Source organism: Homarus americanus, unplaced genomic scaffold (genome assembly GCF_018991925.1).
Source record: "Homarus americanus isolate GMGI-L3 unplaced genomic scaffold, GMGI_Hamer_2.0 scaffold24260, whole genome shotgun sequence".
In the NCBI taxonomy this organism is placed as follows: domain Eukaryota; kingdom Metazoa; phylum Arthropoda; class Malacostraca; order Decapoda; family Nephropidae; genus Homarus; species Homarus americanus.
The window spans coordinates 5,365,901-5,383,380 of record NW_024721079.1 but is presented as its reverse complement, the minus strand read 5'-3'; the positions used below and the strand labels follow the sequence as shown (position 1 = coordinate 5,383,380).

The following is a 17,480-nucleotide window of genomic DNA, read 5'->3' as shown; positions in this document are numbered from 1 at the left end:
ATTTTCATATGCCCATCAATGTTATGCATGTAATGTATGTTAACAAATCTTACATACTCTTGTATTAAAAGTTACTGAAGTCCACATTTAAACTGTCTTAAGCTTCTGGCTTAGGCTTGGATTCCATTTATGCGGTAGTAGAAGCGTTAATGCCAAAAATAGATCATATTGAAATGTACCCAGTGGTTTCCATTGACACAGATGCATTCGCGTAATGCAATTGCAGTACATTTCAATCGGTCCCTGTAACGATTGAAAACATAACTGCACGGAAACAGAAGAGAGACTACCACACTGTGACGTCACTATCCCTGTGTTTGTTCACCTCGCCCAGCAAAATGCCTTGAGGAAAAAAAAATTTGTCAAAGATGTTCAGATCTCCCTGTATTAGGTTCTCCACACACAAATTAGACAATTTAAACAGTGTGATAATATGAGCATAAAGGCAGCAGTGAAATTAAGAGATAATAGCGAGGAATAATAGGTCACACTTTATTGCCTAACATCCTTGGACCCTATCTCGTGATATATCCCGACCCTACTGTATACAGTACTGGCGAGATATTCTACTACAGATGAATTTTGCACTCACACTACGAATATGATGATTTACAAACCACACTTTCCTCACTGTAATCAGTTTCTTAATCAATATCATCATAGCTTGCACGTGGTCTCTTTGCCTCAGGTCCTTCCACATCCTCCTCTTCCAGATTATCCAAATCTTCCATGGAGAGGACTGATCTGGGTTGTCGTACTCCAACACTACCAGCAACACCAGTGCTAGAGAAGATACAAAAGTTAATACCTTCATTGCCTCTATACATCCCTAAGCCAAATTAAACTACACTACAGTGAATCCTCGAAGATCCGGACTAAAAGGGGGGACCACCTGTCCGGAAAAGCCGATTGTCCGAATTTTCAGGTGAATAATAAATGATACTATAAGAAACATAAAAAATACAGTATTAATGTAGTGTTAAAAATATTACCGTATTTAAACCATGCATTTACCCGTGATAACATAATAAGAAACATTGTATCATTACTAGAGTGAATGAAATAATATTCCCACAAACAACAATTGTCAACTCTGTTTATGTTTCCCACCTCCTTGGGCACCTGTGTCCAAGCAACTGATGGGTTAAGCAGCTCCCACTGGCCTAAAATGTTCTTTGCTCTGGTTTGGGAATGTTTCTTAAGGAAACTTCTAGGAGGCTTCTAAGCCCACAACCCCCATTTTTTTTGTCCGGATTCTCTGAAATCCGGATTTCCTGGGTCCGGATCTTCGAGGGTTTACTGTACTGTATATATATTTTTGTAAAATTGTGCTGAGCCTCCTCCAGCATACCCCCAAGTTTCCTAGCTGCTTGTAACTTTTAAAGTTATGTAGGACTTCATTCAACACTTCCATTCCTAACCATAAAAAATACTTGAATTAGCCACCAAACTCTATAGCAAAATTTCAAGTTGAATTTCTCTCTTTCAAGGAGGAGGCTGTATATGTGTCACCTACCCATATACTGTAGTCTTACAAGATAGCCATTCAAGGAGGATGTTGTGTACAAGTTACCTAAATATGCAGTCTTCAAAGAGTACAGTACAGTATACTGTCAAAGCACCACCTATCGGTAGGTGTATTTTTTTTTGACATATTTCACACAGCATGTGGTATATGTCTCTGCCAAGTAAACACAACATGAAGTGTTGTGTAGCACTTGTAACAAAATTAGCGGAGCGACTAAGTGTCCATTTTTTAAGGAATCTTGCATTTGTGATACAAGTATATGACAATTGGCATGAAGATTCAATATGGGTTAATTCTCAAATATACTGTACTTCTAATTGGACATTTAAAATTCCAAGAAGGTGGCCATTTTCCAAGATGGCCACTGAATGTGGATGTCAGATTTTCCTTTCTGGCATAAAAATTATTGTGTTCATCAATTCAGGTGATTTCAGTGTTGACTTCCATGTTTTTGAGTATGTAGAATCTGAATTTTGTAATGAAAACTGTGAAATGGATAGCATTCAAAGGAAACATGCTTATAAAGAGTTAGTGTCAATGTACTACTAGGGCACACTGGTGTCAACACTGCTGTGAAACTCAGCATGGGGTTCACTGTCACCTAAGTACGAAACTCATAGTAAAGAATAATATATATTAGGTTACTTTTTTTTTTCGAAATTGGTTATTTTGCAAAATTTCCGGCATGCATGCCGGTAATTTTGTGAACTAACTTACAAATAGACAACCTGAATTAACCTAACCTCATGGTTAGGTTAGGATGGCTCGTGTCGATTGATACACAGTTAAGTGACCCTGTTCTTTTTTTTTTCTTTTCAACTTTGGTTAGTCTGTTTGTAATTTTTTTTTTTTTTTTGCAAAATTACCAGCAAGCATGCCGGTAATTTTGCAAAATAACCGATTTCACAAAAAATAAACGTAACATATATAAGTACTTAGTGTCTCAAATGTTACCTGATCAGCCCCAAATGAGGTTAGGTAGCCACACCTGAATTGACAGGGTGTGCCAGCATGGGAGAGCCAAGCCAAAGATTAAAGTTACCTGGATGGTGTACAGATTACACCGGACTTAAATGATACTGGATGAATGATCGGGCTAGGTGTAGGGCAAACAATTGCTTGAACCTAGTTGTATCCCAAACAGGTAAGTACATATGATACAGAGTGGTAAAAGGATAAACCCTCGGCTCTGTACCACAATGGCGATGAATATTGGTCCTAAAGGTAATCCTGAATGGAAAACAGATTAGACATTTTGTTGTCCATTAATCAAAAGGCATTTCTCTTCTCTAGCCACAGACCAGGCACACAAACAAAACAATGCAGTCATATAAGGTGATGGGGGAGCCAGTGGCCTGACAGAGGATCCAACAACCCTTAGGCGATGGATGGTGGCAGGACCTGAAGCTAATCGTTTATTTGCAGGATATGATACAATGTCAGGAACAAAAGAACCAAGAGGAACTAACTGATATCATGAAGAAAGTCCAAATACTCAAAGGTTGTTCTTTGATAAAGTGAAATCACTGTGCACTGTGTTGAGAGAAATGGGAAACCAATTTCTAGAGGAGTCAACTGACCTAATTATGTTAGACACAAAGGACATTGTTGATCCTACCCTCACTGAAATGGTTGGTACACACTTACAAAGAGGCAAAGAAAAATTTCAGACATTCATCCAGGGGCTGTAAATGAATGGGAACAATTCTTTATACTAGCCAATCAAGAGAAACAAGGTAAACTTCTTCAAACATGAACAAGATGCTAACAGTTTAAAGGAGAAGTTCCTGATGGATGATTGTCATTTATTTTCACAGTCGTTCATTTCTTGCCGACCAGACAATGTGATTTGCAAGAATTCTTCAACATGAGAATCAGTCTGCCCCTGCATCATTGAGTGACAACGATCAACTCCATACCTGTCAAAAATCTCAGCAAGTTGAAATTCTTGAAGCTGATGTAACTAAGCTAGACACAGAACCAGCTGGTAACAACATAATAATAGATTGTTCAACTATGATTAATGCCCTTCCTCCTAAGTCATCAAAGACTTTCAATGAATATGCTAGTGAAGATGTTCTTCCAAAATTGGAATCTTACTGTACCAACTATAATAGGGAGGATGTTGTGTTTGATGTCTATACAAAGGACAGTTTAAAAGTTGAAACCAGGTCAAAATGAGCTCAGATGAAGGGTGACAGAAACTAACAAAGCTCCAACAAATTGGAGAAGCTTTCTAAGCGATGACAATAACAATACAGTACTGAACTTTTTCACTTTCTTGCCAACAAGATGTGTGAAATTGTTACACCTAGCACAATTATTGTAACACAGGGAGAAGATGCCATTCGCAACCATGATACACCTCTAGAAGAGTTGACGCCATGCTCCCATGAAGAGGCAGATACTGTACAGTCGGCCCTTAACATACGCGGGGGTTACGTAACAGAGATACCTGTGGATGTTAAAAATCCGCGTATTTTTGCTGCCCCCCCCCCAAAAAAAAACCCTGGCCCCCCATGTCCTTATTTACCGTATATACCTGTGTGTAGTTCGAGTTTTTAAGACCAAATTATTTGGCAAAAAATTGGGGGTCGACCTCTAAACGGGTAATAGTTTCGTTAGGTTGAAAAATATTTACCAGTAACTACCAGTAAACAATGGAAACGATGCACCAACGCACCACCAGCTGTGAGTGTCGGTACAGTTGCCAGGGCAGATCTCTTACGTCATCATAGCAAGCCCAAAGTAGCGAAATCCATGGTATGGTAGCACAGGACAATGTAAAACATAAAGTATTCATTAATTAAAGTTTATTTATAGATACTGTACATAAATTTTTGTTCATTACATTTGAAACATCAATCTTTGTTAATTAAATTTGAAACAAAAGAAAACTATGATACCGTATTTTCATTAAAATATTACATCACAAGTATATTTTACCTCAACTGTGACTGAATGAATATACGTATTCTCAGAAATAAATATGGAAATATAATATTTTTGCTGGAATGACGTACATATTACAGTGGAAAGTGGGATAAAATCATGACGAAAACAATGACTTTCGCATTCTTTCGTTATTCAAAAGATTTTGCCATAATCGCTTTTCGAATGGTTTTCAGTTAAAAAACTGTTGTACTCGTACTGTATTACAATAATATTCTATCCTATCATTAGCCTTATAATCCCACAACTGAAAACCATTCGAAAAGCGATTACGGTAACATCTTTTGAACGAAAGAAAGAGAAAGTCATTGCTTTCATCACAATTTTATCCCACTTTCCACTTTAATACGTACATCATTTCAGCAAAAATATTACATTTCCATTATCTCAGAAATAAATGGTAGTTTTGTTGAAACGTAATGTACAGTATTTAATATTAAAATGCAAAAATAACTATAAAAACAATTAATACACCCATAATGTACTGGCTGGCATCTCCACTCGTCCCTGCTCCCGCGTCCAAGGTCACTACTCCTCCCAACTCGCTCCCTCCACTCCCTCCTCACCGTCACTACTGCCGACAACAAACACAAATGTTTTGTGAATAACTGCACCTCCACTTCCTATGTACAGTACTGAACTGTACTGTACTGTGCATTTTTACAAACAATAAACATGGCAAGAAAAGCTATAAAAAAAAGAGATAAAGATTTCACTTTACTGTACCGTACCTATCCTCGGCGACAGGAGGGGGGTCATAGGGCTCATCGTCACTCAATTCCATAACGGGTGGTGAAGTGGGGGCGACGGTGGATTCAGCTGCTTCCTCACTGCCGCCAGTGATTGATGGTGTTAAATCTCTCCTTCGGTGATCAAAGAACATGGTGATGGGGAGTTGTCGTCTCTTTCTTTTCATTTCTTCCATGATGTTTTTGTATGGAGCAAAAACGTCATCCATCCCTCGCATGAATTTCAGGGCACGCACCATGGAGGGGTCCATACTATAGGCCAGGTTTTTCAGTGCCTCAATATTCCTGGTCATCTCCCCCAACTTCTCCAACGTTATTTCTTGGTGCTCTTCCTCAACCTCTTTCCCTTTCGCTTCCTCTTCCTCTTCCTTGCCTGAGTCTACTAACTCCTGTAGATCCTCCTCGGTCATCTCAGTGTCGTGCTCTTCAATTAGCTCCCTAATCTCGTCCTCTGCCATGTCCTGGAAGCCTTCAGCAGCCACTTTCCTTGACAGTACCAGGGTCTTTCTGAATATTTTCATTAAAATCCATCAAAATCATTTTCCTTGTCATCGTCTTAAGCACCAAACAGCTCCTCCCAGTCTTCTCCTTGAACAGGGCTAGAGGGTACGTGTTTTTCGAATTGTTTTCAATTAAAAAAATTTTACAGCACATGTATATTTTACCTAAACTGTGCCTGAATGAATATATTCTCAGAAATAAATAGTAGTTTTGCTGAAACGTAATGTATTTCAATGTAAAATAGGATAAAATACATGACGAAAACAAAAGACTTTACTCATTTTTTTAATAGTTTTCGGTTAAAATACTGTTATATTACAATGATATTCTATTCATACTGTGCTTGATATACTACATTCACGGATGTGTAATATTTTTGCTGAAATGACGTACGTATTACAGTGGAAAATGGGATAAAATCGTGACGAAAACAATGACTTTCGCTTTCTTTCGTTCAAAAGATGTTACCGTAATCGCTTTTCTAATGGTTTTCAGTTAAAAAAACTGTTGCATCACAAGTGAATTAGGAGAGAATATTATTGTAATACAACAGTTTTTTAACTGAAAACCATTCGAAAAGCGATTACAGTAACATCTTTTGAACGAAAGAAAGCGAAAGTCATTGCTTTCGTCACTTTCCACTGTAATACGTACGTCATTTCAGCAAAATATTACATTTCCATATTCTCAGAAATAAATAGTAGTTTTGCTGAAACGTAATGCATTTCAATGTAAATTAGGATAAACTACATGAAAACAAAAGACTTTACCTAACCTTCCGATGTTCAAGATATGTTACTCGTTTTTTTAGTAGTTTTCGGTTAAAATACTGTTATATTAGTTATATTCTATTCATACTGTGCTTGATATAATACATTCACGTGAATGTAATATTTTTGCAACTACTGTACAGTAAAAGTTCAAAAATCCGGATGCCAGAAATCCGGACCACCCGAGAATCCGGATTCTTCGAAAACTATTTTTTTTTTTTTTTTTTTTAGCGGGCTTTTGTGTATGTGTGAGCGCCACAGCTGCACAGCGACAACAAGCGACCACGTGGTCGCCACTTTAAAACGAGCAATCAAACTGTGACAAAATACCGTATATACTCGTCTATAACCCCCCCCCTCGTTTATCGGTCGACCCTGATTTTTTGACCAAGAAATCGTTAATTTATGATATTCCTTGTTTATAGTTCGAGCCACGTTTTTGAGGGTAATGGAACAACAAAACTTTCAGTAAAAACGCTCTACGTCCTATAAACTGAGGCTCACCGTGCCTGAAACACGAGTGCCGAAGGCAAATTGTTTACCATTCATTAATACGACACTTTACACTGAAACGCGGGTAGTTTCAACAAAAATATTGTATATTTCCATTCAAGTATTTATTCAAGTCAATTAGGAGGGATTATTATTGTAATACAACAGTTTTTTAACTAAACCATTCGAAAAGCGATTACGGTAACATCTTTTGAACGAAAGAAAGCGAAAGGCATTGTTTTCTTCACGATTTTATCCCACTTTCCACTGTAATACGTACGTCATTTCAGCAAAAATATTACATTTCCGTGAATGCATTATATCAAGCACAGTATGAATAGAATACCATTGTAATATAACAATATTTTGAGTCCTACTCTTTCCATTTACAGAGTACTGTACAAGCCCATAATAATGGCTCCTAAAGTAGATAAACTTCGTTGTGTGAAGAGAAAGAAGAACACGTTGAAATTGAGTGACAAACTTGAAATAATTAAGAAACTAGAACGTGGTGTGAGCAATACTGTTCTAATGGAAACATACGACATTGGAAAGTCTACAATTTATGATATAAAAAAGGCAAAGAATAAAATTCTAGAATTCACAGCTTTTTCATTAAAACTGCTCGTTTTGATAAATAAAGCATGCTATATTTGCTAATGAATAAACTATCAAAATGTACCTGTTCATCTCTTCTTTATTCCTTCTTAAATTTGAATTTTACAAGTACTGCATGAGAATCCGGAAAATCCAAAAATCCGGACCGACCCAATCCCCAAGCAGTCCGGATTTTTGGACTTCTACTGTACAATGCTGATGTCAACACAAGCGTGGTTACAGCGAGACTGACTGAGTGAGGGAGAGCTATGCGTGTGTGTGTGTGTGTGAGGTTGCGGGAGCGGGCGGTGTCCCGTGTTCGGTGCCGCGTGCGAGTTGAATGGCGCGCGATTTGAATGTACTTCAATTACTTCAATGTACAGAATATTCTTCCGGCGGGGCAATCCGTGTATTTGCAAATCCGTGTATGCTAAACCCGCGTATGTTAAGGGCCGACTGTACTCGCCTTTTTGTACATGCAAGACAAGCTGTAATGGAAGGCAGTAAAAGAGTTCTCATAAAAGGCAAGGACACAAGATGACTTTGTCATAGCTATACTGTATCTGTGTTCACATCACTAGGAGAAATTGGTCTTGAAGAAATGTGGATTTCTTTTGGTCTTATGGTTCAGGATGAGAGGCGACAGGAATTTTTTGGGTGACTGTACATGCCAGTAGCTGTAAATATGAAAGAATTCTTATAACAATATCTCCCAAGGGTATGAGCAAGATATAAACATGTTTCTCATTGTTTAAGAATTGCCTTATCTTATTTTTATGAAAAGAGGTAAAGGTATGTGCAGAACCATTACTTTATGCATAAAAGACATATCTGAGGGCTTCAAAACAATCATAATCTGTTCTAGCATCCTTTAAACATAGGAATAAAAACCTTCTGTACACAGATTGCCCTATAATAAGTCATTATTTGTAAAAAATGTTTTCGGTTAGGCAAATTTGGCGGCCAACTTGGAATTTTGAATGTCCAATCAGATAGATTTGATAAGTAACCCATACTGAATGTTCATAACAAATTTCATGCTTGTATGATCATTTGCATGATTGTACCTGTTATCCACTACACTAAGAGTGCTTGAATGATGTTTTTCATCATCTACAGGTAACCGTAAAGTTGATCAGGAGGTAGATGTATCAGCCAGATACATAAACTTTGGAGGATGATGTGTAGATATCACCTAAATACAGTATTCAGTATTTTGAGGGATGTGCATGTTTCACCCAGCTACACAAAACATGGAGTACCATATGTACCCTCCAGTCAAACAGTGGTATTGTATATATTGCCTAGTTAATAGCTATACAGCAGCATAAGGTCTACAAAACATTTTCACATTTAAACAAATAATCTACAACAATGTACACACACAATAAAAACTATCTGCCCACCTGGGCCCAATGTGTTTGCAAAGGAACACAATGTACAGCAGTTTTGGTTCGGTTGTCAAAGATTCACAAAGAGTGATCAGAATTGTTTGACCATTGTGTCATATTGTATCAAAGAGAAAAGGGGCAGAGGCTTTTTTTTGTGTGAGTACATCTATTTAACTTGATTTTCATGATATTGTTTATTACTGTACTTTCAAATTCTCAGAATGCATAACATCTCTTACCTCCCTGCTCCTTGCTGACCACAATCAGAAAGAACAGCATCAAGAGAATTAAAGAGAGACCGAGCATTGAGCTGAGTAAAGCACATTGGTGGTGTAACTGCAATTACGTTGCGATTTGGCCCCTGTGCTTGAACCAGAATATGATGATCCTCTTTTAATCTAGAAAAAAATATATATATATATAAAAAGGATACTATAATAAAAAAATCTACCTTAATAATAAGTCCCAAATATGCTGTAACAGGACCTATCATCAAAAAGTTTCAATATAACATTTCATGGAAGACTTATTCTGAATTTGACAATTCTCATGATCAGTATTACCACATCATCATCCTCACATTGTCATATAGTCCACAGCACCATAAGCACTATAAGTACATTATCCTGGGTCTAACATCATCCTTGACTTGACACCATCTTGGGACCATCATCCTAAGTCTGATACCATCCTAGGTCAACTATCATTCTTTACTTGGCATCATCTTGGGCCCGTATCATCTTGAGCCCTGCATTGTCCCAGGTCTTACAACATCCTGGACCTCACATCATCATAAACCACCATAATGAGTCTCATATTCTTGGGTTTGACAACACCCTATGGTCATATGAAAACCCAAATTATACTGACACCTACAATATTTTTGAATCCACATCATTTTAAGCCCTGGATTAAATTGCATCCATCAATATCACTGGAACCTAAAACTTTTCAGGGTCTGACAATATCCTAGGTTCCACACAAATCCGAGCCCAGGAACATCCAGACAACCACAACATCTGACCCCACAACAACTTCACCCAAGTATGTCTGAGAACATTTTGGGTCTCACACCAACTAGAGCCATGCCTTACACCATGGCCCTTAGATATTCCTGACTTAATGGTAACTTGGGTCTCACATCATCTTGACCTCAATTTATCCTGAGCTCCACATCATCAAGACCTCTATAACATCCTACACTGAGTACGTACCATTAGAGTCCTTGCGTCACCAAAAGATATGCAAATCATTCTAGTCTTAATGCCAGTCAGGAATTTTTTTATTTTTTTCACTCTATCTTTGTATAACAACACTGGGTCATTAGGGTGTGTCATAAGAGGGAAGATCAGCTAAAACTAATGGCCCATCACTTTTTTGGTAGATTTTCGTGTATATAAACAGAAAATAATTTCAGTTTCAATATTTTGCAACCTTTTGCTAGGTAAATTTTAGCGTGAAATTTATCGAAAATCTAACGTACAGCTGCATTAGTGCATTACAATTAAATAGTGAACATTGCTTTCTGACTTCATTCTTTAACAACCCAACTAACAATATTTTTTTCTGTTTCAGATTCTGATGCATTTATAAGTTGATAATATTTGCGATGGCTGCTTGTGTCAGGACGAGGAACCAAAAATCCAGCCATCTCAGTCACTATCTTGGGTCTGGGAGAGAGCTCCTGAAGTCGGAGTTGCCTACATTGAGAGATGCTTTGAGATATGGTGTTTTAATCAGGCAAATCAGTGAAAAGAACCAAAGAACTTACACAAACAAAGACATTGCCAGTGATATGACCAAAGCTGTCTTGGCACAGTACACTCTGGCTAACGCTCAGTTCAAGCTTCCAGTCATAACAAGTCAGAAGAAGATTAGTGAGAGACTGCTAGCCAGTTGGGAAAAGGCAAGAGATATCTCTTGGGAGAGGAAAACTTGCAGTTAAGGACAGCCAAGGGCGGAAATGGACCAGTTATTTTGATGAGAATACTGCAAGTGCCCAATTGTTCTTCTGTCCTGAGTTTGGAATGCGTCTAAGTGACTGTAAATCGAGGCCCACATCTCTCCTGTTGCAAGGACTGAAAGATTCCTGTGTCCGAACTGGCATTTGTCAAAGCACAGAGAAGACTGGCAGTATAGGGGCTCTCATAATTTCTAGCCAAGATATTCCGGGTCAAGAGACAGGAGGCTGCCACAGAGACAGAAAGAGGAGAAGATTGCCGAGGAAAAGAGGGCTTGAGGCCCAGAGGGGGTGAGGGTAAAAAAGGCCGATGATTGGAGTCAAGCTGATTCAGGGGATTTAATGACTTCCCATATGGCCAGTCCAGTGCTGACCAGAATGGTGACTTTGTCCTAACCCAGAAAATAATGATCCCAAACCTTCCAGGAGGCATAAGATTCGAAATAGGAAAGATATCCGAGCATAATCTGGCCAGCACTCGCGACACCACACTGGTCTCAAGAGAAACTACGAGATAGCAACAGCTGCCTGGATTGGCGGTGGTTGATAACACCTGATGATGTTCACCTGGTGATAGATCATAACAAAGTAAGAGAGCTCAGGGAGAAACTTGTCGTGGCTTTTGAAGGAGTTTGATAAGGGATAAGAGAAAATGGAAGATTAATTGTTTGTTCTTTGATAGGAAGAGGATGACACTAAAGTGTTCATGAAAGTTGGAGATTCCTGACAAGTTGTTCCCTGCCATGGTGAAGGAGAACTTCCTCCTGCTCTGATGAACTGGGAGGGAAATGTTGTGGCATTTCTCCAGAGAAAAGATGACATCAAGGAAACCAGCTGAGATAGTGGCAGATAACATTGTGAACTGGCTCCAGAGAGAGAAGGCGTAAGCCAGACCCTGCAGGCCATTGGAGGACAGCACCAACACGAACACAGGGTGGCAAGGGGGGTCATACAGTGGATAGAGCGGAAGATTGGGAGGAAGCTGGTCTGGATTGTTTGTGACCTCCACACCAACGAGTTGCCACTCAGACATCTGATCCAGGAGCTGGATGGCAAGACTCTTTCAAACAACAGATGGTCTGGTCCTCTTGGCAAGATGCTGGACTCTGCCACTGAGTTAGAAATAAATCCAAGCTTTGAAAAAATCACAGTTGGCCCTCCACTCGTTGAGCTTGCACATACTGTAATTGACGACCTGAGTACTGACCAGTGCTATGGTTACATGATTTGCAGTGCCATCAAAACTGGGGTCATGCCTGATAGACTTGCTTACCTGCAGATAGGTCCAGTCTCACATTCTAGGTGGCTCACAACGGCTCTCAGGTTCTGCAGAATTTGGGTCGCTCATCATAAACTGAAAAGGAACCAGCTTCACAACCTGAGACTTATTGTCCAATTCATCGTGAGTGTCTACTTGCCAAATTGGTTCAACACCAAGGTCAAGTCATTGTTCTCCGAAGGTCCGAGGCATGTTCTCTTCCAGCTTGAGCTCCTGAGGAGTCAGCCAAGGAAGGTTGTTCAGATTGTGGAGCAGACTGTGAGGAGATCTTCCTGGTATGCTCATCCGAGGCAGTTCTGCAGACAATGCTCTGCAGTAAGGATGAGGAGGAGAGAAGAGTGGCAGTCAAAAAGATCTTGGATATGAGACTTATGAGAGGATCTGGGCATGACGAATCAGTTGGTGACGATTCCTTCAGGGTCAGGAAGACTCCTGAAGTCAATCTAGGTGCCAAGACCCTCACTGATCTCATAGATCTGGATAACATCCAGGCTGGCAGTGAGCCCCCTCTTACCTGCAGCCTCACCAATGTTCAAGTCAGAGCTTTCCTGGACAACCCCATGCATGTCCCTGCCTGGCCCTCGCACACCCAGAGTATAGAGCGTTGTGTACAGCAAGTGAGCGAGGCCAGCAGTCACGTGTACAGCCAGGAGAGGAGGGAAGGCTACATCCGAGCTCAGGTGGTCAGCAGGAGGTGATGAGTAGAAACAAAGCAAGAAAGACATGTTCTCTATGGTGTGCAGCAACACCGGGTCGTAGTAGTAAACCGGTTTTGTATTTGATGATTTTGTTTCTAAAGGAATATTAAATTTAATAAATGTGTCAAGATCATTCGTTTCACTATTCTGGATCATTTTCATCCTAATAAATTAACCTGATACATTTACTTTACTTTAAATAAGCTATTTAGTGGTGTTGGTAAAAGGGTGGGAATACTGAATTTTCATAAGATTTCAAGTTAAAATTTACCTAGCAAAAAATGAAAACTTTTCAAATCTGAAGATATCACATGATTCTGCACATAGAACTACATCATTAATACCATGAGCCGATTTTTCAAACTAAAAAAAAAAAATTCGCCTCCGTATGACACACCCTAATGGGTCATCCAATCCAATCCCTATACCAATCTGAGTTGTTAGAATCAAAGAACCTTCATTATTTTATACCAAATGTCAAAGCTCCAAAAATATCATCAATCTTTCTAGAAGATAAGACTTACAGCTTTACCAGTTTTTTGTCATATTGGATAAAACTTTTATGATTTTGATCTTATATTTTTTTGGCACATTCTGTATGAAAGATTATGTGTATGTAACAAAACTTAAAAAAATTAAGAAAATTACATATGTCTACCCAAAATTACTTGCAGTGACAGCTGGGGGATTGCAACTCAATGCTGTACACGCACATAATTATCATGTAAGGTAAGTGGAAATTTTTTTTATTTTGTATAAAATTTTTTGTTTTTTCTTTATTTGGGATAAATGTTTTCTTTTTTTATAAACTTATTTATTTCATGCCTATAAATTGTTTGAGTTATTTAAACATTATTTAATCATTATAGCAGGATATAAAATTTTGGGGGGATCTTTAGTCTCAGGAACAGAACCTGTTTTTCTATTTTTCCCAAAAGGTTATTAATAGTGATATACAGTACGATCAATCATGTAGCAATGGCTTTTTGGGGTTCCTAAGCCCATCATATAACGGTCATGAAATATGTTTCTTCTCACCTGTATACTATTGCCTGGGTGAGTTCAGTTGCAGGTTTTCGGCTACATTTATCTTCCACAATTTCTATACCTATGCAAAGACCCATCCCTCGTACATCTCCAATACAGGAATGCTTTGCTTTCAGTAGCTGAAGGTTTTCTAACAATGCCTTTCCAACAGCTTTAGCACTTTGAACCAGCTTCTCATTTTCAATTACATCCAAAACTGCCATGCCAATTGCACATGCAACTGGATTTCCACCAAACTGAAAGAAAACAAAAACAAATACAAATGGAACTTTCTTGAATTATTAGAAATAACATCCATTTACACACGAGTCTAAAAAATAAGGAAAGTTTTCTACCAAACAATTAACAAATTATTTGTCATCCATTTCACTACACACAGGAGACAGCTCAAAGCAGCAGAGATACAGCTCCTCCACTACTCGGTGGAGACCATGGTCTATTGCAGAATTAACTTTCTGGGCTTTCTTAAAATATTTATTTAATAATGTCGATGCAGTTTATGTGATTTGATGTGTCATTTTGGGAAGGTTAAGTTGGTTACCCAAAGTTGTTCTACAGTAAAGGTCTGTCGAGTCCAGTACAATAGTGAATTTAACACGTTAAAGGGCACTGCTTACGAGGATTTCCGATGAACAGATGCATACCATTATGATATACCCACGCAAAATGAGACCCCACTGTACCTGTGGGCTTCTGTACATGTAACTGAACAAAAAAAAATTAAGAAAATTAATGTATACATGTCTCTACCCAAAATTTTTAATTTAAAAAGAAATAACCATAACATATACTGGTAGTTCATGGCACTATGAATAAGTTTCATCAAGTGGGGAATGGTTAGAAATTTCCCAAATCGACCTAGTTGTGAGAAGGTTAACAAGAAAAAAGAAAAAAGAAAAGGAGCAGCAGAAAACTGGAGCTCAATGTCGTCAAAATAAAGACAATTCTTAGTATTAAAATATCCCCTAAAACCACTTGGTGGAGCTCTGCAACATACCCAAAATTTGGTAAACCTTAACTCAAAAACTTAATGGAATTTGGTACTGAAATTTTGCAAGCAAACATCATGTCGTCAGATGTGAACAGGAGTAAAATTTCATAAAAATCGGAGATTATCATTCAGAAACATTCCGGAATTTTGGGTGATTTGGCATGTAAATCAACCATCACAAACCTTTAACATATGTTGTTATACAACAATAAAAATACTCAAAGTGAATTTATCTCATATGAAAAATTGGTACAGTATTACCCCACTTTACGCGGTTTCACTTTCCGCTTTTTCTCATTTACGCGGTGCCTCGCCAGAACCGAACTTCGAACTTTCACTTTCCGCGGTTCATCTACCCATATACGCGCAGAGTGTCTGGCTCGACGCTATTTTTAGATTCGCCCCTCCCGCCTGCTATTGCCTACGCCTGGGCAAGCCGCGCGGTAAGGTTGCGCAGTGCATGTCTCTGTTGCGTTATCAGTGACGTCATATGACGTATCGAACTGTGATTGGCCATGCATCCCTACCTCCCTCCGCTGCTAGCTGTAATTGGTTTAAAGTAATATGACGTGTCCACCCGCGGGAGGGAGGGAGGAAAGACGACGCTTGACCTAACCGCGGCAGTTTCATCCCTCCAGGCCACATCGTGTATACGTGAATCCATTGTTCTGTGAAATGGCTTCCGCCGGACCACCGCCACCAGAGAGAAACCTTTCCTTACCTGGACCCAGCCGCCCTAACCCAAAGAAGATACGACGTTCCCTAAGCTACGAAGTGAAATACCAGATAATTCAAGATGTGGAGAAAGGAACACGTCAAGCTGATCTCGCGCGCCAGCATGGAGTCAACGAATCTACGATTCGTACTATTAAGAAGGATGCAGCCAAGATCAAAGAGCACATGAGAATCACAAAGTCTGCAGGTGCTTCAATGATCAAGTATTGCCAGAACAAGGTGCTGCAAAAGGTGGAAAATTTGCTGGTGAGTTACTTGATTCGTCAGGCGCGACGCAACATGGCGGTGGACACGCGATCCATTCAAGAGTACGCACGTGAACTATACGCAGCAGTGTCACGTAAGATGGGAATTGCAGAGCCCAAACCCTTCAATGCTTCCTCTGGTTGGCTGCATAGGTTTAAGAAGAGGAACAATATCACCAACATCAACATTGGTGGTGAAGAAGCGAGTGCTGACCGTGTGGCGGCTAGAGATTTTCCTCCGTTCTTACGTGAGGTTATGGAGGAAGGGCAGGACACTGACGACCAGGTGTTCAACATGGACGAATCCGGCCAATTTTGGAAAAAGCTGCCAACCAAGACCTTTGTTGTCCAGTCTGCCAGCAAGGTTCGGGGTCGGAAGTTGCAGAAGGAGCGCATCACCGTCCTCTTTACCACCAATGCCTCTGGTACCTGTAAACCAAAGTTATCGGTGATTCACACAGCCCGCAAGCCGCACGCCTACAAGAACGTGGACATGAGCAAGATTAATGTCCATTGGCTGACCGCACGCAAGGCGTGGATGTTCTCTGCTCTGTCACTCTCCTGGTTTGATGACTGTTTCATTCCCGACGTGAAGAAATTCTGCGAGCAAAAAAATGTTCCATTCAAGATTTTGTTGCTCCTTGACAACGCACCAGGACACTCGCCCCTACTTATGGATCGTCACCCCAACGTAAAAGTGGTCTTCCTTCCTCCCAACACTACGTCATTAATCCAGCCCATGGACCAGGAGTTGATCTGAAATGTTAAAGCTGCATACTCGGCAAAGAAATTCAAGCTCCTGAATGACTGTACCAACACCAAGGATGAGTTGCGTAAGCTGGGTGACACCGACAGCGAGAGTAAAAGCGACGAGGACAAGGAACAAGAGGTGGCGACTCAAGAAGTTCTTGTCAAACAGTTTTGGAAGAAATTTAACGTCAAACAAGATGTAGACTTCTTGGTGGAGGCATGGGATCAGCTGTCTATAGCTACGATTCGTCACGCATGGAGGCATGTGTTGCATGGCATACCAGGTGAGAGGCGGAGTCAACCTGTGACTGGTGAGGTTCAGTCTGTGACAGTGGCATTGGACCTTGCAAGAGAAGCTGCGCACAGTATTACAGCTGAAGGCTTCTCCGAGACCACCAACGAAGACATCCTGGAGGTGATCAGAGATCCTGAAATGACTGCCGACAAGATGTTGGAAGATGATAACGTCAGTGAAGAGGAAGGTGGTGCATCAATCCCAGAAGAACACAAATTAACGCATAGTAATATTCAGGGTGCCATCGAGTGTGCAGAAAAATTAAAGCTCTTCCTTTCCAACGACCCTGACGATGACCGCTATGAAGTCTTCCATACCCGGTTGGTGCAGGCTATGGAGCCGTACATCAAGGTGTATCAAGACAGCATCAACACTAGCCGTCAAAAAAGCATTACCGAGTTCTTCGCCCGCAACCCACCACAGCCAGCCAGAGCCAGTGATAGTGACAGTGAAAGTGACTTTGAGGGATTTGTCAGGGAAGCCCTGACAACTATAACTGA

The 17,480-nt window shown here is 39.9% G+C and overlaps 1 protein-coding gene across 8 annotated transcripts in view; it reads right to left on the bottom strand.

The window, feature by feature from the left end:
* Positions 1-367: 367 nt before the first annotated feature.
* LOC121861468 (ethanolamine-phosphate phospho-lyase-like) overlaps positions 368-17,480 on the bottom strand; it is a 60,897-nt gene continuing 43,784 nt past the window's right edge. For 7 of the 8 annotated variants that reach the window (XM_042359215.1, XM_042359217.1, XM_042359220.1 and 4 more), the window contains 3 exons: positions 13,956-14,200; positions 9,220-9,378; positions 368-783 (listed from right to left, as the gene is read on the bottom strand). In XM_042359215.1, coding sequence (XP_042215149.1) covers positions 645-783; positions 9,220-9,378; positions 13,956-14,200 — 543 coding nt within the window. In that variant the 3' untranslated portion in view covers positions 368-644. Of the gene's footprint in view, positions 784-8,003; positions 8,267-9,219; positions 9,379-13,955; positions 14,201-17,480 lie in introns of those variants that run through there. The other variant, XM_042359216.1, reaches the window with a different exon arrangement.